The sequence below is a fragment of the Symphodus melops genome (genome assembly GCF_947650265.1).
Source record: "Symphodus melops genome assembly, chromosome: 8".
Taxonomy (NCBI): Eukaryota; Metazoa; Chordata; class Actinopteri; order Labriformes; family Labridae; genus Symphodus; species Symphodus melops.
The window spans coordinates 24510787-24535069 of NC_136698.1; the positions used below are offsets into that span (position 1 = coordinate 24510787).

General features: G+C 40.3%; 1 protein-coding gene across 2 annotated transcripts in view; it reads left to right on the forward strand.

Moving 5' to 3' along the window:
• Nucleotides 1–24283, forward strand: part of rab6ba (RAB6B, member RAS oncogene family a) — a 53444-nt gene that overhangs the window by 20922 nt on the left and 8239 nt on the right. Inside the window, exons 2-7 of one of the 2 annotated variants that reach the window (XM_079350566.1) lie at nucleotides 1449–1507; nucleotides 12795–12848; nucleotides 13261–13387; nucleotides 15696–15807; nucleotides 20409–20502; nucleotides 22266–22332. In XM_079350566.1, the coding sequence (XP_079206692.1) occupies nucleotides 1449–1507; nucleotides 12795–12848; nucleotides 13261–13387; nucleotides 15696–15807; nucleotides 20409–20502; nucleotides 22266–22332 (513 nt within the window). The remainder of the gene's footprint in view (nucleotides 1–1448; nucleotides 1508–12794; nucleotides 12849–13260; nucleotides 13388–15695; nucleotides 15808–20408; nucleotides 20503–22265; nucleotides 22333–24283) is intronic. The other variant, XM_079350565.1, reaches the window with a different exon arrangement.

The following is a 24283-nucleotide window of genomic DNA, read 5'->3' on the forward strand; positions in this document are numbered from 1 at the left end:
TCCAGAGTCTGCTCAGTGTTTCCTGGCAGACTAGACCTAACTGAAGCACTCTGGATCTGTTCCACTCGACTTAAAGGGATGTAAGATCCCGGCTCCCTGCCAGCCATTTGCACTCATGCTAAATGGATATATAAGGAGGATGTGATTGATTTCTGCTTGCTTCCCCATTTGCTGCGCTCCCCTCTCCTTCATTAGTAAAACTACTGAGGATGAAAAATCAGAAAACCATATACGCCATTTATCAATGACTCAACTCTGTCCTAGCAGCTGTGTGACATATTAAGTGATATATTCTGGTATACACGGCCTTATGCTGCTAAAATGATGAATACATTATAGAATGGTTATGAAATGAATTGGCTGTTTTACAGCTAATTAACAGTTACAAACCATAACACGCCTCCACAATGAAGTAGAAACTTTAGTTAACAAACATTTCTCAGCATAGCAAAGGAGCAACTAAAAAAACAAAAGTACTAAAAGGTAGAGTCATTCGAAATGTTTGTTGCTGCTTGTTAACACAACATTCAAACTGGGCCTCTCCTCCGCAGAAGCGCACACTCTGCAGGATAGTGTCTACGTTTGCTGTGGTTGGGGTTGGATTGGATTGATGGTGCTGTGAAATGTAAACATCCTGACAAACATCTTCACATTTCGATTCAAAGTTTACTGCACTGAATGGTACCAGCAGGGACCGCTTAGAGATGAGACGGCATGCCCAGCGTCATTTCCTGTATCTGTGTTATGTGCCGGTTTCTTCCCCGCCCCGCCTCTTGAGGAGACTGTTATATTACCATTGAATACAGTCGGTGTGTAGATTGTGTCATCTTTGTTTCAAAAAATCGTTGTCGCAAGGAAATGATTGGCGTAAGAGTTTTGCCACAGATCTCTGAACACTTAAACAGAAGCAGAAGCTTTGTTCTTTGTGAAAACAGAAACTGTTTCATCATCCGAAAGTGTGTGTTAACATCTCCATCATCCCCCTCTGTGAAAAGACAATTGAAGAAGTTTGCAAGATATAAAAACCACGCAAATGCCATTTTATAAGACAATCTGTATTTTTGCTCATTACCGTTGTGTTTCATTATGCAGATGATGTTCAACTATACACATCAGAAAAATATCCTGTTTATACTGTAATTGTTCTTTTTTATTTATTTTTTTTAAATCTGTGTATCTCATCAGTCTGTTTTCCCCATTAAATATTTTAAATGAGATATTTCCATGTTGTTGGGACGGACATAATGCCAGCAGAGGCGGCAGCACTGTAATTACACCTGGCCCTGATGCCATGGCTGACCTGGTGGTCACCCCCACACACAGTAATGAGCTCCCTGGGCAGCAGTGACAGCCGTGCCTACCACCCTGCTGTTAGTTTCATTGAGTGTCTGAATGAAGGAAGCCTCTGTCTCTCTTTTAACGCTCTCTGTCTTTTGCTTCCTTTGCAGTTGGAAAGACGTCTCTGATCACACGGTTCATGTATGACAGCTTTGACAACACATATCAGGTAGGTGCTGGTTGCTAAGATCACCTTTTGCAGTGCGTCTTCCATTAATAGTGAAAAGTACAGCTGTACCTAAATCAAAGAGGTTAAAATTAAGGGAATGAATTCAACCAAAGTAACTGTTAATGTTTGTACTTAAAGAGGAAAGAGTAGCCGAGGCTGATGTTAAAACAGACACCTTTGAACTGAACAGCATTAAGAGCACTGCTAGCCCTCAGGCAATCACTGTTTTTTTCTCCTCTTTTCTCCAAAGCAGCCTAATCTCGTCTTCCTAAAAACAGAATATTGCTTATGCAGCTACAGCCCTCTCATACAGGTCTCTGTAAGCATCTGCAAGCACACGAACCACCCTTAAATAAGACCTGCAGTGTTATTGCTTTATGGGCACGAAGGATCTACTTACACAGTAATAAAAAAAAGAATTAAAAATAAATCTAACAAAGCTATCCTGCCCACCATGACATGAAATGTAGAGAATGTGGGCATGTGTGTGTCTATCTGTGTGTGTGTTCCTTAGCACCCTTATTTAATGAATATACAGTATAATGAGCCTACGTGCAGTTTGTGGAAAACTATAAGCAGAAATACTAAAATAGCTTCAGTTTATGAAAACAGTGTGTGTGAAGGTAACTTTGGTTTTTCTAACTTGAAGTAAGAAAAGCAGCTTTATTTATAACATAGTATTATTCATCATCTCTTGATGACACATAGATAAACACATACTTTACATTTATGAACTTTAGCACGGGGAGTTGTCGAGGCTTCTCTCCTTATCTGAGTTAACAGCATTGATTGAAGTTTCAGGAGAAGTTCTTTTCCTTTTTGAAACCTTCGTGAGTCGGACAAATAATTTCCATCAGGTACAAAGTTTGCCTGCGGCCTTACTGTCAGTCCAACAGAGTTAATAATGTTCTGTAGCCTACTGGCTTCAGTCCCACACGCACTAATGTTAATCTGGCCCTGCCTTTAAATCATCTACAGCAGCTTGTCTCTGAAGACGACCTCGCTTCTTCATCTAAGCGCTGCCTCCCTTCTCCATCCTCCTCCAGCTTACCTGAAACTCTTCTCTCTTCAATATGAGTAAAATCCAAACTTTCTCAACCACCATGGGGTAGAAAATACTGAAAGGAATAATCCAATATTTTATCTTCAATTCCTTTTAAGTGGGGGATTAGAGAAGAACATTGATACCACTCAAAGCTTTGTGATTTGAGTTATCACTATCAGCAAGTCAACTTTGTTGAGCACAAAGAGCGTTACAGGTAAAAGCTGTGATGGTGCATCAATCGGCCTGAACAAAACACAAAATGCGTTACATATGCCCTTCTGAAAATTTCTACAGAATTTCACTGACTGCTCCTGAAACCTAGCTGGCCTGTTTGTACACACATGTACCTCACAGCAGGAAACCGCCCCACCCTCCAATCCGACAGGGACAGTCTCAGTTTGTGAGACATGATGTAAAAAGAATGACGCAGAGATGGTCAATGAGGTAACAGAGTTCGCTGTGCAACACTATAATGAGAATGATTGCCTTTAAAGCAGCGCCACGTGAAGTAGCAATCACATTATCAGCAAAAGAGCGGAGAAGAACAAACTGGCGAACAGAGAATAAATGTCCCCGACCCCACTCCCACTCCCTGGAGGTGAATTCTCCTGATTATATCCTGCTGCTGCCTCACATCAGCTCACTTGAACTTTCTGTGGGATAAACACTAGAGAGCTTGAAGGAGAAACTTTTGGTATGGTCTGAGCCAAAACTTGAGCTCACTCCAAAAACTCCAGGCCTGTGTCCAATATCGCTCCCTGTTCACTGTACAGTACATTACAAAGTGGACACGCCATGTTGATCTGTTTTAATACATTGTAAAAGATTCGCCAACGTCAGTAACTCTCATTTGTCCTAATGATGATGACAGACATGAGGTCAGAGTGTGTGAGCACAAATAAATCAGTTTTAGTCTGACAATATGTTTAATAATATCTAAAATTCTTCTTTTGTTTTTATTTGCTGAGTCAGTGCTCTTTATAGTCCACGACATGATGTACAACTCAGCCTAGGAGTAGAACTAGAGAAGTAGATACAATTATGGTTTAAAAAAAAAAAAAAAAAAAGAATGTGTTCAGGTTTCTTCGAGACAGATATGAGAGTGATATCAGGATTTAGTTCGAACCCGTCTGCCCAGAAAGCAAATAAACATATTTCCCAAGAGATCAGTGAGAGTCAGCCTCTGCTTTGAGTGCTGAACATGTTGAGCTCGAAATCACTTTCAGTTTCACAATGTTATCAGTGTTGCTACAAAGAGCTGTCTTCTTTGGACTTACCCACCCAAAAGAGGAAGCACAGACATGTCTCTATTCTTCGCTCTTCACACGAGTACTGTGCTGTGCTGTAATGAGATTTGGATAGCTCTTTGTGTGTGGATTAAGTTGTCTGTGTTCGCTCTGTGATGCTGTATCCTCTTATATTTCAACATTCCCATATAATGAAACACTACAGAGCCAGACATTTTAAACTGACTGTAAAGACTTTTTTTTTTTTTTTTTTTTTAAATGTTGTTAAGCTGCTGATTCTCTGTAACACATAAATGTTTCTTTACAGGTCTTTGTGACTCAAACAGCTGTAGAACATGCTTAGGCTTCAGTAATTCGGCTGTAACATGTTACTTCATCAGTATTTTAAAAGGGAGAATATCTCTTCAATCCATCGCTTCAATTTGATTATTGTCAAAAAGAGGGGTTTTGATTGTGGAGGGTAAACGTTGACGGGAAGAAAAAAAGAAATGCCAAAGAAGTGCATGAATGGACTCACATTGTCTCTTTACTCAGGAAATATCCAAATGTAAATGTTTGAGGTCGGCAGACTGTTGGCGTGGAAGCTACCAGAGGAAGAAGTGTGTGTGTGTGTGTGTGTGTGTGTGTGTGTGTGTGTGTGTGTGTGTGTGTGTGTGCGTGTGTGTCGGGGGGGGGGGTAAAAAGGCTGTCAACTTTATATCAGTGCTTTCTGTAATTGAACACATTCAAGATATCAACAAAAATAAAAACAGTTCTGGTCATGTGAATGTAGTCTGTGGCTGTGTGCAAATTGCAGAATATGAATTTTCACAAACCCTCTCCCACTTTCTTAAAGTACATTTTCCAAAATATTTCCCTTCTGCCTTCTCACTTCAGCCCACCTGCCTTCACAAGGGAAATGTTCTCGAGAGCTTAAGGGAGAAAAATACTGTGTAGAGTTTGAGTGAAAATGTCCAGATAGTTTGTGTAGATGGTGTCAAAGCACTAATAGGCAGCAGTTAGGTGCTGAGTGCAAACATAAAATAAAAAGCCCTTACAGCTATTGAATACAGTAAACTACAAAGCTTTATTGTCAGGGACGGGCGTTATTTCTTTTCTTAAAAATTCTCATTAACTTGAAGGCTTGATATGTTACATATCAATAAGTATAATAAAAATGGATCCCAATATATTCACATTGGGTTCTATGGGGATTAATATGCTATATGGGGGGCCAGCCTAACTACCTATTAGAGGAAGGCCACTTTTTTTTACACTTCCAAGTTGACGTCATTCTCCAACTAAAATGCTGCGGCTTCAGTTTTGCACACAAACACTGGGCCACCTGACCAACATGGCTGCAACACGCATCAGTAGCAGCGGCGGCTCTAATGCAAAATTATACCCGGAGGTTGCTGCAATTTGCATCAAACCTTAACCTCCAAGTATTGATTGATAATAGAGGCAGATCTCTTTTACTGCTTATTTTAGAGTTCCTTTATGTTTTCCAATTATCTCACCATTTTGTACAGAGACTTTGGCAAAATTGTTCCTAAAACGCTCGATGAAATAAAACCATTTGAGTTTAATTATATTGAAAGAACTCCTCTTTTCTATTGTTAGTATTATGTGATCTGTTTTGGCTGCAGTGAGATTAATGTCTTCATAAACAAGGGCCTTAATGCACAGAGAGTAAATGCGACACAATCATTTCCTGCATCATTTTCAGAGAGCAGCTCTCTCCTAAGTACAATTACCTGGAGTGAGTGTGGGCGTCTGTTGTTGCCTGCAGTCTGTCTCACTCCAAGGCCGCTGCTCTAACTCCCAACCTGAATGCAGACGGATAAATTACGACTTTGGAATCAAGCAGTTGTCGAACTGCAGTCATTGTGAGGAGCATCCGGGGGATTGTGATTTTCTACACAGATGGCGAACCTATGCACCGGCCTTTGTTTTGATGAGGTCTGGGGGGACAGAGAGCTTTTTTTCATCTTTGCTTTTTTCAGCCATGTCCTCCTGTTGTGAGTGGGCGGGCAGATGCGGGACAGATAGAATCTGCTTATTTAATAACATCCCCGTATGCTGTTTAATGTCAGCCCCTGCCCCCTACGCTGTTGTTGTAGCCTGCGCACCAGAGGACAACAGCAGTCAGGGAGGAATATGAAAATATTTGTGTAAAAAAACAAATTAACGACTAATCCACCGTCAAACAAAACAGCCACCTTGTTCCATTCTTCAGCGAGCCAGGACTAATTATTCTTTTATGGGCACCATAACCTCTACTTTGTAGCCATAGATCAAGCTCAGTGTCTCCTAAATGTGTTTGCATGCTGCCTCCTCTTCCCCCCGTGTCTTTTTCCTCTCTGGCTCAGTGACAGGTAGGGCTGTAAATGATTTTGCAGTTTTTTTCCAGTTCATCAGACCTTTGAGTATTAATTAAAATGCTGAATGCGTTTGCTTGGTTTGAGTGTTTATGCCTCTGCTCAGAGGGGGAGGCTGGATTTTCTTTCAGCGATGTTGGAAAAGAAGCAATAAATGCGAGCCTGCAGGAGGTTTTTGTCCTCAGGAGCAGGTTTCTGAAGTCGTGGTTTCCTGGATGAATCACTGCATGTTGTTTTCATGTACGTCAAGCTTTTAATTTCGGGCAGATTCAGTTCAACCCTTTGAAAGAAAAAAAAACAGCAGTATATTTAGAGACCGGCGAGGGCCATCAGAAAGATGAAACCGAGCGTGGTAGTGCACTGCTTTAGTCAGCAGGAGGATGACTAAGGCCAGATTTGCTGCCTCTAAAGCAGCAGACTCCCATCAAGCAACCAGTCAGCCAAGAGAGACAGAGGCAGGCATCCTCACTGCCTGGCAGCACATGCTAAAGGGCTCACAGCCCTCCAGAGGAAGAACGCTTTTGTGAGCCGTGGTGGAGCTGTCAGTCATTCCTGGCCACCAGGCTGTGACGCCATGTGTCTGATCTGCTCAAATACTCCACGACTTAGTGTAGCAACCGGTGGATCTGATTCAGTGGGCTTTCTGAAAATTACTGAAACGTTGCTCTTTCAGTGATCTAATATTTGGATATATATAAGGCCTGAGACTGCTGGTCAGCATTTTCAGTTTGCAAACAAGTTCCTACATAATCTAATTGTTTCTATTATGTATCAATTACCTCCTATATCGAGGAGACACTATAAAACTGGACCTGTCATTGATTATTAATGTGTTATCGATGGGACATGTTCTTGTGAACATTAAGCTGTAGGAAACTTTAAAATGAATTCTAATTTTATAGAAAAAGCAGATTTGAAGAATCCAAAAGTATTTTAAATGATGCTGATTTGGGCTGCAGCTCTCAGCCTCTGTTATCTCCTCCAGCTGTCTCTCCTTTTGTTTAACCACTGCAGAGACACACAATCTGTGAGCAGGGTTGGATGATTGCTTTAGTCTTAACATAATGTTGTAGTGGATTGTAAGTAGGTAGCAAACTCCGGTGTTGAACAATGACAGAGAAGTGTGGAAGTGCAAAGAAACTGCAGTTCACAGAGTGTCCACCAGAGGCTCACTGCAGGAGTACCAGAAGTCCCACACACACCCATTCAAAGAAGGCTGTTTTTACAGCAGATATGAACATGTGTGTACAGCCTGGTACAAAGAAGGGCTGATCAGCTCATGTTTTGATTGTGGCACACACTGTATGGGTGTGAAGTTTTTCAAAACTCTTCTTTCATTGATTTTTTTGGAGGATAAGAGTTATTTACAATGAAGCGCATAGCTGAGTTTATTTAGTGGTGGGCGCGATGTAGCGGTTTGTCAAGAGGTTTAAAACCCACCTCAGCTGCAGCTTTAATGTCGTTAGGTTGACTGAAAGTTACGGCTCCCCATCGATGGGACTCCAGCGCCCCCTGCAGTAACAGATGAGTGACGTGTCTCAGCCTTAGTCCATTAATATTTACAGTCTTTCGTTAAAAAAAGTCGACCTTTAATATGCTTTGACACAAATGAATGGAGTTAAATAGACCTAATTATGACTCTGCACTGGCACTAGTCATTACTGTGAGTAGTGCTGCACATGCAGAGTGTGGTAATTGTTATGTTCTTCATTTATTAAAAGCACAGCCTGCGGCCTGATGGAGGAGGCATGTTCACAGGCTGATCTGTTTCCTGTTGTGCGGGCAGAAAACTTCAAATTCATCAGATTTTTAGAGATCACAAGCTTTGCTCAAATGCGAAGCTGTGAGCTAAATGCCAGTGTGCTCACTGTGACCAAAGGTCTAGTAGTTAGATAGCGTCCCTGCCAGATGGAGGAGCTTGGAAGTCCTGCAGGGAGCGCTGGTATCAGGAGAAGGGTTCAGATCCTTATCGAACATAAAAACAGAATTAAAAACCCTGCATTCGTTCATTAAGATGCTGTTGGGTCTTAAATTCCTTATCTTGCTTGGGTAAACATCCCAAACATGATCTGATTTAGTTTTACTGCAGAGCTCATGCTGGGTGACCTCCTCCAGATGAAGCAGGAGTTTTATTAAACTGTGAAACATTTGTACAGTTGAAGGAGGGGACTTCCTCCTCACTGGAATCATTAGCTATCTTGTGATTTTGAGACATTGGTGAAAGATTTCAATCTGTTTTTAATTTATTTTTTTTAATTCAAGTGTCAGATTAACCCAACACCCGCTACCAACGTCAATCAGATTATTGTTCCACAGGTCAAAATGACATTTTTTAACATTGTTTTTTAACCTGCACATCAGTCTGAAGCTTAAAGCCTTGAGTTAAAAAAAACCCAGCTCCCATCCTTACCTCAGAAAGCGTTTACCTCAAATTGCTCATACAGTACTTGTATTAATGATCAGCATATCTTTGGTAACTATGGAAACATGAAGATAAAAGAATTGGATATTTGAGATAATGTTTGAAATGTAAATCTTGGTTTTGCCTGCTGCAGTCTATAATATGTGATGTCTGTTTCTTGGGGGAGTTTCATAGCCCCTACAAAATCTCAAATTTCTTTAACATCCTGTCAAAAAATAATAATACTAAAGCTATATTTAGTAAAGAAGTCAAGAATACATTTCAAATGTAATGTGAGTGAAATCCTTCAGATCTTAGGAGCATTTCATTCCTGGTGAGCAGTGAAGGAGGGGGCTGATTAAAGATGTAAAAGGCATATTAATAATTTCTGCTGATCTAATATTTTCATGTATATCTGCCTGTGTGGGATTCTATATTTAAAACTGGGGCCTGAAACAGTCTGCTACCCCTGGAACCACTGAGCTATCTGTCTTTGTTAGCGGTTCAGATCAGCGCTCGTCTATGTTAACTCACGTGTCTGTACCTTCATCCATTTTCAAATTCATTTTATGGACTTGTGGGTCAAAGAAGAACGATTTTATTTACCATTGAATGTGCATTGCAGTGATAGTAACACTCATCAATCGTCGTTTTTTTCACGTATATCCTATTGAATACAATAAGACTGAAAGAAAAGCAGCTTGTGTTGTATGTTTTGCCTATGAAGTTGTAATTGTAGCTGATGTTTATCCTCTGAACTCTGTCCATGATGCTAACTTTGATGTTCATGATTGAAGGTCATAATGTTTTGTCGTAGAGGTTACAAAGTGGCGAGCTGCTCATTTGAACATCCTGAGGAGTGTCATATTATAACAAATACAACTAGTACTTGTTAAAAACAAACAAATCAAAAAGAAGAGTGAGAGCACGAAATGCTAGAAAAGCAGACAGAGTGAACTTTAAGAACTAAAAGATAAAGTTGTTGAATACTTTCAGGGGATTTATTTTGGAAGTTCCTGTAATCCACCCATCCGTTTGGGGGCTGATAAAGCCAAAAAATAATATTTTTATTTCACTTGCTATAATCTTGTATCCAGTGCTTTGAGTCATTTGAGGCTGTCTATTTTCAGCCCCACAGTGTCTGATCCGACCAAGTGTAAACGAGGAGTATAAATGACGTCCTGTCTTCATGCCAGACTCTCTGAGTGAGTCCACTGTGGTAGCTGGCATCGCCAAGGAAACAAGTGCGTGATCGAGCTGCTGATGCCCAATTCTGTCAAAGTGGGCAGTGGACACCCTGCTGGGCTGCCTTAAATAGAAAACACAACTGATACACCCATCTGCTTCAATATCGTCGTGTAAATGGGTCAAACATACTAAACTCACTAAACCCCTGAGTTTCAGCTCAAGTGCAGCTACAGTGACATCTTAAAGAATCTCTTTATTACATCAACGGGTAGAGATGGGAGAGGAGTCGAACACACGTCGTCTCCTTTATGTGGTTATCATCTTCATACAGTCCTCGGCTCGCGACCCACATACATTAGCAATTACAAACTTATTAGCACGTTTAGCTAGGTCATGTAGCCATACGCTACGACTTGAGAAGCAGCAGTGACGCTTCTGTTAGAGAAATATTATTTGAGGTCGAGGACTTCTCTCCTCCAGAGTCTCCTGTAAGCAACGACCACGGCAGTCCCGAAGCATCAGCACGGGCAGCGAGTGCTGAAAGGAGAGGACGGGGGACGTGCCTGAATGGTAGACGATCCCCCCTGGAGGATTTGAATTTTATGTCTTTAACATTTTAAACAAATAGTCTCTTTCTTTACACTTAACAATCACCATATTTCACAGAAAGGTATTTAGATTTCAGTTATAATCAATCCACGCAATTCTCTCAATCCACTAACATTTTTCTGAGTCAGCTGACGTAATTTTTTTAGGGCTTGCTGATGAAAGCTGCCACCGCAGACACCACCTGCCTCCAGATCAGCGAGATTTGGACCTGAACTGATCAACAGCAACAGGATTATTTACTCTTTAAATAAAGAGGGGTGCATCCCCCACAGTTGGGTAATCTCCCAGTGGGCCATCTAAGTTATGTTCTCCAGCTTGTCAGAGCAGTTTTTTTTAAAGTTTTGGGTTGCTCAGGCTTTTAAGCATCTGGATGGGAACTGCTGTGTTTTCCTGGTTCAGTCTCACACATGCTCCATCGTCTCCTCAAACATCTGGACACACAACATGAAAGAGTCACACACCGCTCACCATCTGCCAAAAAAAAAAAATATCTCAGCCCAACTCTCCTGTTTCTTGCAGTGCATCTTTTATTCCAGATAAGATTTTAGATGCACACTGCTGAATTAGGAAAAGTTTCAACTAGAGCCCGATATGGCATCAGATACCGATGTATCAGTCGCTATCTTTCCTACATATTTGTTCGATCTTTAGAGATAAATAGAGAAACACACATTTATTGCATTGATCCCTCAAATGCAGTCATCAAACATTTGTTAAAAAGATAAACAATGAAGACAAGATGACCACTCAACTGCAAAGCAACTGCACATGTACATGCATCACAACTTGACACACTGGGAGGTCATGCTGTTTGTTGAAATCTATATAACACACTAAACACATTGAACTTGAAAGCAAAACTTAGCAGAGTGTTTTATAAAGCAAAGGAAATCTGTGTTTCCACGAGCTGTATTTATTTTGAAAAGGTGGAAGGATGGCTTTTGTCTGCGATTTGTATGACGTCTGGAAAGTTTGGAGAGCTTTTTATTCTGGAAGTTTCAAGGTTAGGAAACTATTTGAATATTAAGAGAAGTGCCTTCAAAAAATGATAAAAACATTTGGCATTTCAATCTAAACAATACAAAAAACCCCAGATTGCTTTCATATTTGAAATTTAAAACCATTCAGTTGTTATGTTTCTATGATGATGATGTCAGACGAGGACCAGCTTGACTAGAGTGACTGCCAAAGGCGGAAAATAGTCCTGATCAAAACAGACAGTCAAACTATTGTGAACAGCTGCTAAATTATTATACTGCCAGTATTCATGAGTCTCAGGGGATATATTTGTTGACTTTATGCTTTTGATTACATTTAGAGTCGGGCTGTTCAAGCTTCCTTGTGGTATCCATAAAGTGCTTGGATGAACCATACGCTGTGAGATCTGAGGTTAATAGTCCCATGTTAACGTTGACCAGATCTGCAGCTGGACTTGGGTTCCTAGCTTTTGGTCTGTCTGATCTTGAACACCTGATGATTTGATGGCAGGCAGCAGAGCAGAGAGTTGTTGGGAGAGTCTGAGGAGAGTAAACAAGTCTGAGAGAAGGAACAACAGGGCCATCTGCCTCCTGACACAAGAGGGGCGCGATCAGATGATGAATTGATTATACTGGATAGATATTCAGTTTGCTGATCTGTGAACAGACATAAGAAACGGTTGAATCAACAAACTAACTGAAGGCTAAACATGTATTTACACTGACTTTTCTGTGATGTTGTTTTCTATTATATGGATAATCCTTGTACAGGTACCTGAGCTGATTTCATGTCCTCTTTTCGGTAATGATAGCAGACCCTTCTTTTGCATGCTGAGTTTGATTGTGTCGACAGGAATGTTGTTTGACTGTGATGTTTGAAAGTGTTAGTGTGGATCCAACACAAGCTGTTAATAAAGTTGAATAAAAGCAGCAGCTCGTACTTTGTGGGAAGTCAAATAAATACATTTTGAGAATAAAGTCTGGTCATTTTTAAAGGGTAACACTGTATCTGTTTTTGTTTAAAGTAACCATCATACATTTACTAAATGCTCTACCTTTTCAGCAATAGGTTGCATAATTATATCAGACATTTTGAAAATCTGAGGCTCAGGCCACTGGTAGCCTCGTGGTTAGTGTGTGCGCCCTGTGTCAGAGGCTCAGCTGCCACCTGTGGCTCCTTTCCCCCCATGTCATTTCCCTCTCTCTCTCTCTCTCTATCCCTGATTTCTAACAATATCTAATTTCCTTTCTCTAAAATAAAAGCATATTATGTATTATTGCACAGCTGAAGCAATTCTACTTACACCTATACGTCATGTCAAAATAAATATGTAAACAACATGGCACAACGTTTTTATTTTTTGAATTGTCATCATTCAGCCCCTCAGTAAACACTTTGCTTCCTGAGATATTAACAGAGATGTTGATCGACTGATATCTTCTTCTTCTTTTTTAACTAGGCCACAATTGGAATAGACTTCCTGTCGAAAACCATGTACTTGGAGGATCGAACGGTAAGAACCTGCAGTTACTGCTGTACAATGTCATGACAAAGATGTTTGTGTTGGCAGTATAAACCTACCCCCGTACATCACTACAGTAATGCATGCACTGAGATCAGTGACTAATGCTGCATGGCACCTCTGCACCTTGTGATATGTAGATGAGGACGGTCAAACCTGCCTGCATGTCTGTTTATCTCAGGGGATCGTTCTCAGAGCAATGTGACCTTGAAATGAGCGTCAGGAGTCCACATATACAAATAATGCCTCAGTGTGAATATGTGCTGTATATTCTGACTACACGTGTATGACTGTGTGTGTTATGTAAGCATGTGTGTGTGTGTGTGTGTGTGTGTGTGTGCGTGTGTGGGGAGCTGACTGTTCGCAGGTTCTCTGATTATCTGAATAATCTCAGCCTCCTCAGCTTTCTCTCTCTGAACCACAGGTGAGGTTGCAGCTCTGGGACACAGCGGGACAAGAGCGCTTCAGGAGTCTCATCCCCAGTTATATACGCGACTCCACTGTGGCCGTGGTGGTCTACGACATTACAAGTCAGTACCCCCCTCACTTCATATAACACGCACTTAGCTGCTGAGTCGTTATTGTCCGACCTGTTAGATTAAATGTGCAAGACCTGATCTTTCAAACACACTAAAGTTAAAACATCAATGTATCAAGTAGATAACAGGAGTATTGCTCATTCTTTAACTTGTGTTCAGGCCAAAAGTTTCATTATTTATACAAAGATAATGCAACGTCATTAATAAAAACATACAGACTTGTTAAACTGCTCTAGGTGATGCAAAGCACATTTTCTTGAGACTCGTCGAACAGTTTCAGCCCTTAAAATGACTCAGAAATAATCAAACCAAACCCCCAAGCTTAAAACCTTCGTGTTTAGCTCTTTTTACAGGAGTGGCAAAGTTTAGTCTTTTTTAAAAATCTAAATCACAATGTAGTTATTCCAAAACATTTCATTCTCTGCACTGCGTATCAGAGCAAAAGCATATTTGTTTTAGGTTCATGCCCCTACCTCTCTATATCAAAGCAGAATGTATTAAAGTGGGTTTATATCTCTTGACATGTGACTTGGTAGGCACACTGAAATGTCCACAAAACAAACAGGTGGAGATTTAATAAACAGCTGAAACAGAATGTGGGTAGCCGGTCCATCCAACTAATCCTGGTACTGACCCGACCTAACAGGTCATCAAACTGGGCACAAAGTTCAACTAAAAGGTGTGAAAACAGTCAGAAACAGGGAGCAGTGTGCACCATTTAAAAGATATTGTGAACCAAGAGGAAGCAAAGTTTGACTTTTCAACATGATAAAAGGGTGAACACTCTTAAATCCACTAAAAATGTTCCTTTATTTTGGTCTGAATAAAGTGTAACATAGTCATCATTATCCATATGAGGAAGAGACACTCTCCCTCAGAGCTGTCAGTAGATTCCCTTTTAATCCATAAATAACAGAGACACCGGCTGTAACACAGCTGCAGAGGAAGTGAACTTTATTCTTGATATAGGATCAAATATGGGATAACCTTCCCCAGAAACATACCCTGTTTTTTTCACCCTGAAAGAGATGACAGGTCTGTGTCGTTAAAGTCCAAATCCAACAATAAAATACGATAAGTCTGCAAGAAATCGCCGTGGATGTTACAAGGTCGAAGGGAATAACTGGAGCTTTAGCACGTTACAGAGCTGGAGGTGTGCATTATAATGGATTTATTATATAATTTCAGTATTCTATACAATGCAGAGGCCTCTAATATCTTAAGGTATGTTTAATAAGGTTCACTGGATGGGCTAGTCTCTTCATTATTACTCTAATCATCCCTACAATATTAAACCTGGACCCAAGACCTGAACTGGGACTCGTACAGCTTTGAGTCAACTTTTTTGTTTAATAGGCAATCATGTCTGGATTGGCTCCCATTCTGTTACAGCAGTCTGTTCATTTTGAACGTGTAGAACAGAGTGGATCCAAAAAGAGCTGTGACAGTCAAATATAATACAGTAAAGGCAAAACAGCCACACCAGGGAGTGAAAGAAATGAAGGTTTTTGTTTTTGATATAAAACTAAATCTCAGGTATTTGAGGGACGCTGGTTTAGAACTGTTCGTAGAGCAGACGCTTTAGTCCGCTAACAATAGCCAAAGGTTTGATTCCCAACGTCGGCACTATAATTCTTGTCCCCACCCCACCACCTTTATTTCTTTATTTCCTCTCCCTTAAGCTGTCCCATAAACAAAGGCCAAAAAGATATAAAATAAATGAACAAGTTTGTAATGAATGTTTGAGTTTAGAAAATGAAGCGTTGCAGCAGCTCACATCACAACACAGCGACCAAAAGCTGACAATAAAATACATTAAAACAAGAATTGACATCTACAATATTCTTTACTATTCTGTGTTATAAGCTGGAAAAGAACATAAACATTGTATCTGATTCGATGTTTATTTTTAACATAAGAAACCAGTTGACTTTTTGGTTACCAGCTTTTTAGACAACCAAGTGCAAAGTGCGGAGTCTGTGACATGTCAGACACATATCAGGTATACGTGATGCTTCTTTTATGTGAAGTGACTTCTCTGAAGTAGCTGTCTGAGCTTTCAATCTGTTATTTTTAAGTCCTCTACTCGCCTGCAGGGTAAAACATTTGATTCACTTTATGTCACCAGATTTCACATTATGGCGGCCAGCTGTTGCACAAACAGGAAGCGTGTCACTGTGTGGAAATCCAGTAGTAAATTGCGATGGTACTGTTGCTGCAGTAAAAGCAGGAGAGGAGTCACTCTCATTTCACAAACAGCATCTTTACGAGAAACTTTGTTTCTCCTCTTTCCCAACAGATGTGAATTCATTCCAGCAGACCTCGAAATGGATCGAGGATGTGAGAACAGAGAGGGGAAGTGATGTCATCATTATGCTCGTCGGCAATAAAACAGACCTGGCGGATAAAAGGTAAGTGGATACTCCTGAACCCGCCTCCTGACTTCGGTGCATGCAGCTCATTTGTTTAGCACGGTTGACACCAGAGAAACCACGATGTGAAGGTGTGTGTCATTAGCCATCATGTGTTCATTAACCAATAGGAACATTCAGTAATTCAAACACAACTGAAAAATAAAACATAACATCAGGCTGACTCCACAGGCTCCCCTGGATGATCTGAGTCGCTGTCTGAACATTTCTGAATAAATCTGTTTGTCAATGAGACAGAACTAATATTCTTCAGCCTGTTACAGCCCTTTATACTTTACCCTATGAATTAAATATCACTACCACCTGAGACGTATATGACAGGTGAAGGAAATGAATGTTTCCAACAATATATATATTCAATATATAAGTGAATACAGTAGCTGGTTATGTTGAGGGTTGTTTAGTTAATATAGTTGAACACTCACCAGCTCAGCTGCTCCTCACCGTTGGAATGAGAAAATGATGGCGTGCTTCGTAAAACGACGAAGGGCTTTGGCCCTGGTGACACTTGGGCAGTCATGAAGGGTGTGCACAAAGGAAGGAATTTTTTCACATCTACATATAGGTACTGTATATACAGAGATGGAAGTGAAATGAAAATGCTAATGTTACAGAACATGTGATAAGAGCTGACCAAAATGGTGTAAAAATGAAATAGTTAATTAAACAGGGTAAAAATGTATTGAGTCAGAAATGTATTGAAGTGAAACATTGAAGGAGAATTGAGCCTTCAAATGTTCTTTACATTTACTAAAGGTGTATACTGCACATGGAAAATCTTAAGGCAAGGCTACTTCATTCTGATTCTGATTTTAACCTTCACTATACAAGTTTGTTCCATATGGAGTTAGTTTTGCTTCTGAGGTGAATGAAGACACATCTCACAGCATTTGGTTCCTTATACTCAGTAAATTGAGACTGCTCATTAGCTTTGTAGAGAGTTTCTGAAGAACAGTATGGAGACTGACAGACATCAGTCATCTTTATTTGTATAGCGTCGATTCATAACAAGTGTTCACTCTAGACACTTTACAGACGTGGTCCATAAATCTATGGTAGGAACTGACGGCCCTACAGTGCATCTTTTACCTCAGTTTGGACAGCTGCTGTGGTTTCTGCTCTGTTTCTATGTGGAGAAACTTCTCCAGTCAACAGTCTCCTTAAAACAGATGTTCATCTTCCTTTTGACTCATCTCGACGGGCTTTTTAAAACTGCAGGATGATGGTGTCAGTAATGACGGTGGTTTCAAAAGATGAGAGATGTCCTGAACATTAGGCGGTCTTTTGCTGTAAAGTTTGAAGCCATACTGAGCTGGTAATATGAAATTAGTGTGTAGCCATACTTACGTTATGCACACACACTCTACACAGCACGTTCACAGCATGAACATGTCCTCCATATGCTTTGAGATACAAAAAGATATTCCCATCAGTAAAGTGGAGTCTTCAGTATCTATGTGACTGAAGGGAAGGATTGCCACTTTCCAGATTGTATCTCTGTGGATCAATCAATAAAGGTTCATGGCTGCCATAACAACAGGCCACAGGCATGAACATTAGTGACATCTAATTAGACCAAACTATTAAAACCAATATCATATCAATTCAGGCTTCATCTTGTGTTAGTTCTACCACTACATATATTGTGTTAGCAGCAGAGCCAAGTGAAGAAACAGAGATTCTGGGTGAAATTAGCCTGAAATGTTCAGCTGGGAAAAAGACAATTAGCTAACAGTTGTTACTCAACCTTTTCCCTGAAATTTACCGGCAATTTATCGTAAGTGCGATTTAGCTACTTCTTAATAGGGTAAAAGCCAAAGTAAATGTGCCATGGTAAAGGAATAAAACTATTAACTGCATCAACATCACCTCAGCTCCCTCTCCTAATTTGCCTCTTCTCAGAGCTGAGTGTATGACACGGACATGATTTTGCTTAAACAGCCACACTTTTTTTTTAACCTTGCAGTTTTTCTTTGCTCCAGTTTTTTTTTTTTACATATAATGTCTTGACCAATCATCGTTCCTTTATTTTCAAAGTATGCCTTGGAAATACTGTTCCTCCCTCAGCTTGACATCACCAATCCACACTCCATTCAACCATTCAAAGAAATCAAAGACTGGATGGCAGTAAACTCTTTAAAACTCAATGAGCAAAAACTGTGAAACTTCTGTTTGCCCCTCCGGACAACTTTATCTGCAAAAAACAGGGCCCATTGTCTTCCTTTGTGAAACCCTGTGCAAAAAAACCTTGGCGTGGCTTCTGATTCAACTTCCAAGTTGTCAAAAGCTGCTTTCTCCAACTACGAATACAAACAAAAACAAACAAACAACAAAACGGTTCTTCTCATTCAGATGACGACATATGGTCCGAGCTGACACCTTGAATTTGTGTAGAAGTTGACTGAGGATGTTTATCCACCATTCGAACTATCCTGTGTTGCATTCTTTTATCGATTTTTCTCTTCCGTCCCCGTCCGGGGAGATGAGCCACAGTGCCATGGGTGATAAACTTCTTGATTATATTATGCACAGTAAACAAAGGAACCTCAGGATCTCTGGAGATGGTCTTGTAACCTTTAAATTGTTGATGTTTTTCCACAATTGTTCTTCTTAAGTCCTAATATATAATATAACATGTAAATAAAAGATGTGAGACAAAATGTTTCTGGATCAGAAGTGAAGAGAGACAGACAGCAAGAGGAGAAATATGGAAGCTCCATGAAAGAAACCTAAACATGAACTTTATTGATATAAGCTTTGAATTGCCCCCCGGGTACGAATAAAGTTTTTTGAATTGAATTGAAAGCTATATTGTCCTACTCTATATCTTGTTTAGAAATGTATTGTTGAATGTTAAATACAGTGTATATCTCCCAGCCCATTAGCATCAGTACCATTAAGTGTGTAGATGCTCATGAAAGAGCTGGGTCTCTTTAGCTTCACTCCTTCAATCACATGAATGCTTTTTTATCTTTTTGGCATTTTATTTATTTTTCCAGATGGCTTTGTTCTAAGCTTTTAAAAATGGTGGTCAGGGGTCAATGATGAAATGCATGTACCTCGTCCATAACCATATGGGAACCATTAACCCTGTCTCTGACTTCCGTTGAGATCAAGCAGGGATTGCATGGTTGGACTTGTTGGACTGATCATCTCAGGAGGAGCACCTCTGTCAACTCAGTGTTTGCTGGTTTGTTCATTCATCCATGCTGGAGCTTTCTTTCACTGATGCTCAGTCCTGAGGTGAGGTATAGGATGGTCAGTTTAGATGTCCCCAGTGTCCTCCGTAAAGGAAGGGGAGTGTGCATCCAACACGAAGCGGCATCCATTAGGTGCAGCCTGACGGGATTAGCACTGACAAATAAAAAGTAGCTCTGGGACTTTTTTAACTGTAATGTTTAAGTTTGGGTGGTTTCTGAGTATCTAGTTGAGTTGTTCTCTGCTTTATTTCCATGGTGCTATTACAATATGTTAAAGTTAATGTACAATAACTTTAGGCTAAGCCTCAGTGATTTAAAGACTCCACAGGGGCTTGAGGTGATACCGGATCAGAGTTCCATAAAGACAGAGTACTATTTCTTTATAAAGACTTGAGTATACTGTTGGTACTGTTCCTGTTTTACTGTCAAAACCAGACTGTCTTGTATATTGAGAGCTGATGTCACATTTAAGGACAGAGCTGCTCTGTCACCCTAAAATGCCCGATAGCGTGCATGAATGTTTTTAAGGTGCCACATATTGCTCATCTATTATGCAATTTTCTCGCTGACTGCCGGTCTGATGACGAAGACGCCTCAGTTATGTTTAAGTTGGAACTCAGACGCCTGCATCCAGAAATAGCCCCAGCAGCTCTGGTGCAACTCTTGTCAGGTGGTGCTATTATGTAAATACATTTTCAGTGCAGTGTTTTCTGTTCTCTCCGCTGAATTTTCTTCTGTGCTGTGATAAAATGAAGGGTTATCGAAGGAGAAGAGGATCATGTCGCTGTAATGTCGTTCTGTCTTTGATGCGTTGCACAACAGGATAACCAGTCGACGTGAGGTTGTTGCACCACTGAGAGGTTAGAAAGTAAAGCAGGGGTATGTTAGAGTCAGTCCACAGCTGAGATTCCCTTTTGTGTTGAGAGGAACAAAGAAGTCAGAGTGCTTACGTCATCGTTTCCCCAGCAGAGCAGTAGCAGGTTGATTTAAAGATTGTAACGAACCTGCTGGCTTTGCGAGCTATAAACTCAGCAGGACTGCACTGATCTCTCTCTGTTTGTGTTAATGGACACCTGACACAGTCTCAGTTTCACAGCGGAGATGTACAATCACCGCCAGAGTCATTAAAGTGTACTGCAAATGGGCTGTTATTAATTTCTTGCAGGACGATGTAATTAATCACTCTCAGTCATTAGCTGATTAAGTCCGGCCTCTATCCTCACCAGTGAGGTACAACAGGAGCTGCATATCATAGTCACTGCGTCTGTGTTGAGGGTTATTATGAGAAAATGTCTTCACAGTTTGTAACAGTTCATAAAAACAGGTGATTATCTCTGATGCATGAACCTGCAGCCTTTTTAACGATGAGTCTCTCAACAGGCAAATCACCATTGAGGAAGGAGAACAAAGGGCCAAAGAGCTGAGTGTCATGTTCATCGAGACCAGCGCCAAGACAGGTTACAACGTCAAACAGGTGAGTCCAGATACGACAACGTTTGAGGTGTCTAATGAGGGACTTCAGGCCGGTCTGCTCTCATGACATTCATGATGAAATAACTTTATTTTGAAGTCGGTCTGATGCCCTGTCCCAAAAATCTTTTCCCTCTAGGATTTTAGAAATATTATTTATTCAATCCCAACAAACTCTATTACCATTAGTCATACAGCAATGAAAAATTAGTCACAATTATGTTTCTTTCATGAATGTGCTGCCCTTATTATTTGCACATTTATTAATTTAATAACAGACCACTCAAGCATCGCATTAAGCAAAATAAGAGGCAGCTTAAATAATATGACGTTTAAATGTGTTTCTCCTTAATGTTGGCTGACATGGGATCCTTTATTTTGGAAACAAGCTCTTTTTTTTCATAACCATGCAATGGGTTTGGTTGAGCTCTCTTGTTTCTCGTGTGAATACCCCCGATGCTAACTCATCTAAGCAGAGGGAAGGTGTCGATTTTCTTTTCTTGTTTAAGACCTTGTTTTCACCTCCACTTTTATTAACTCATAGCTGCATTCAATAACTAATGAGTAGAAATGCATGGCTTTCAGGTCCAAAGAAATGTGATGTCTGACTAACAATAGAGATTTCTCTGGGAGAAGATGTTTGGACAACAATGACTGTCTGTGAGCTTAATAAGCAGAGAGATGAAGGGGAGCGGTATGGTGATCATCAGTGGATGGTGTTTCTGGCAGACGTTTGTCTCAGCTCAGAGAAGAGCAGACAGAGGAGGCTTTTATACGCCTTACTTTAAGACTCTTTATTTACAGCAAAATGCCAGGAACCAACACAGTGGTGCCAAACAAAGGTCATAGTTGTGCCTCCAAAGGCCGCAGTGTTCACACTGTTTGGCTGTGTCATCACTTCTGATTAAAGAGCTTGTGTCTGCAAATTGAAGCTTTCAGCCTTAAAATTTCCTGATCTTTCAAGAAAACTAGTAAGCTGTGTATTCACTTTTTAACTTTAAAAGATTGGGTCCAACTTGAGGCTCCTGTCTCACATTTCGTTCCCGACTCTCTCTCGCCCCGATTTCCTACTCTGCCCCCTGTCCTGTCAAATGAAGACATGAACATGTTAAGTAAATGATTATATGCTGAATCATTCAATCATGTTGTTTCACTCTGTGTTCGGCCAAAACTGACATTTTATTTCCCAAATGTTGTATTACGTAAACATTTTTGCTCCATATTTTTTATTGAATTGAGCTAAAAACTCAAAGAGACAGAGGCTTTAGAAGAACAGCTTCAAAATGACTTTGATGGTTTTCTGTTTAAAGATAGATTTTATCATCAAAAATGTCTTTAAATGTAGAACTTGTTTGCACAGCTGATCATTTAACAGGACTGTATGTTGATCATATGAAGTCACCAAAAACACCGACGCTGTCACAGTCATGTTCCTTCACTGTGCTGAAGTGAACAGCCCACTCGTGTTGGGTCACAGTAAATAAGAAATCTGACTGTCAGGCATTTCTTTGATCTTCATAGATACACTTTCATCATTTAAGATTTTTATCTTCACAAACAGATTTATGGACTTTATTGTGTAAACAAACCTGCATGTTCATCTCTAAGTCTGGATGGAAATCTGATTATTATCTCGATAATCTGGTATGGATTTTCCCCTCAAATGAAATGATGAACACTGTGTCAAAAGTATTATTGACAGATAATGTAGACGTGTTCATATTGTGTCTTTTGTCTCATTAAAGCGCCCTGGTTTCTTTCTTTCAGCTGTTTCGTCGTGTGGCAGCTGCTCTTCCGGGAATGGAAAGTATGCAAGAAACAAGCAAAGAAGGGAGTATCCTTTGACCCATTTACATGAAATGATAAGATTACCCTGGTTTTAAAATACCATGAACAAAGATACAGGAAACCATTTCTCATTTTAATGTCAAGGTGATGGCGTTGCTTGTTCAATCAATCAAATCAAAAGAAGCTCCTGATGTTAGTGGACTGCCGTCCCTTTAAAAAGTGTCCGCTACCTTTTAATTAACGCAACACACGGGCAAAATGTTTCACAGCCCTGCTGTCTAATAATACAGGAGGAGACGTCTGGTCGGTCAGACAGTAGGCGTCCACAGTTTTGTCGATGGTGGGTGTGCAGCTTTGCTCATTTGTCATTGACAGGAGTCTCTTCCTGTGCTACTGCTGCACACAACTCTGCTAACAGGCACCTCCAATCTGCTGCTGTCAACTGAGCATGTCACACCTCCACCTGTGGAGGATCTGTCAGCGGCTGCAGCTTTTGCTTTTTTACTCACCGAAAAACTCCAACTCGGTAAGAATATTTAATACGGCAAATAATCAGAACCTCACACGGCTAAGGAGAGCGTCTCTCACAGTTTTTACTCATGATTAACAAACTAATCTTGTGCAGACTCATTTATGGAGTGATTCTGTGAAATAACGCAAAACAAAGAGACACAAGTGTTTGTATCTCATGTCAGAGGAGATAAATACAGCAGCTGAGACGGATTGAAGTTGTCATTTTCATCAGTATCTCCGAGAGCCCTCAGGCTGTCTCTGCTACCAGCACACTATGCAATGATTTCCACATCTTTAACCACATCCGACACGGGAAACAATAATGCAGACTACACTTCACTCTGGCTTGTCTAGAGGATTCTTGTATTCTCACATTTTAAAATGTGCTCGACTGTGATTGGTCCCTCACGCCTCTCTCTCTCTTATAGACAGCAGTTTGTGTTGGTTTGGACCCCCTAAAGCTAAGGATTCACTTTACTCAGAGCATACAATAATGAGTTAACCTGAGACTATATCCATATAGTCTGCATCTGTAAAGTTTTCTTCTTGTTTAAACAAAGGCTTTAAGCTGTTTTTAGCAAATAAATTGACTGCCTCCCTCTTCAATATGGACACTTCATAAACAAATAGGTTCATCATAGACAGGAAGATATGATATATGTTGTCCCCCCCCCCCTTAAAATCTTTCTGATCTGGTTGTTCACACACGTACCTCACCCTAGAGACTATCTTGGTTGGACGGAGGGTTTGAGAGGGGGGTCTCATAGGGGCAGGAAGTGGCGTTCGAAGCAACAGAATCCGCTATACAATGTTGTAATTAGAATATTTGCCTTTATATATGAATGCTACGTGCATTTTGACAGAATCACAATATCATCAATATCACTCTGACTTTCAGAGGGGAAAATACTCGAGGTCTTGGAGAGGAAACTCCAGATAAAGTCCCATTAAAAAATGTTGCTGTTTGCGTTGACATATGCAGCTCAGGCTTATTCAGAAAATATTTACAAGTTTTAGCACTTTAGAAGAGCTGATGAGCTTCTTTACAGTTTTTTCTATTGTTTTTTTTTTTTTTTACATCTGCATTTCATCAGTTATTGGACTTGTTTGCTTTTATTGGATGATGATCTTGCTCTAATATTTTCTTAACTACAGCTCCCATAATGAGGGGGCTGTAAACTAGAAATATACTGGACTCCGATCGAGTCAGTAGGTTAAACTGCTGCAGGAATTGAGGTTTATAATTTTGGCATCATTTACAGAATGCCACATTAGCTGTTAGCTAATCCCTTTTGTAGCGTACCCATAGAGGTAAGGACAGGTTTCCTTGGATAACTAGATCACTTAATAACGTGTTTATTGGAACATTTCTGGAGTTTGATGGACTTTCTCCATGATTTATCAGCATATTGATGCCTTTTTACCTTGAGAAATCCAGGACAACAATTAACTCTGGGAAACAAGGTATAAGTTAACTAATGTGT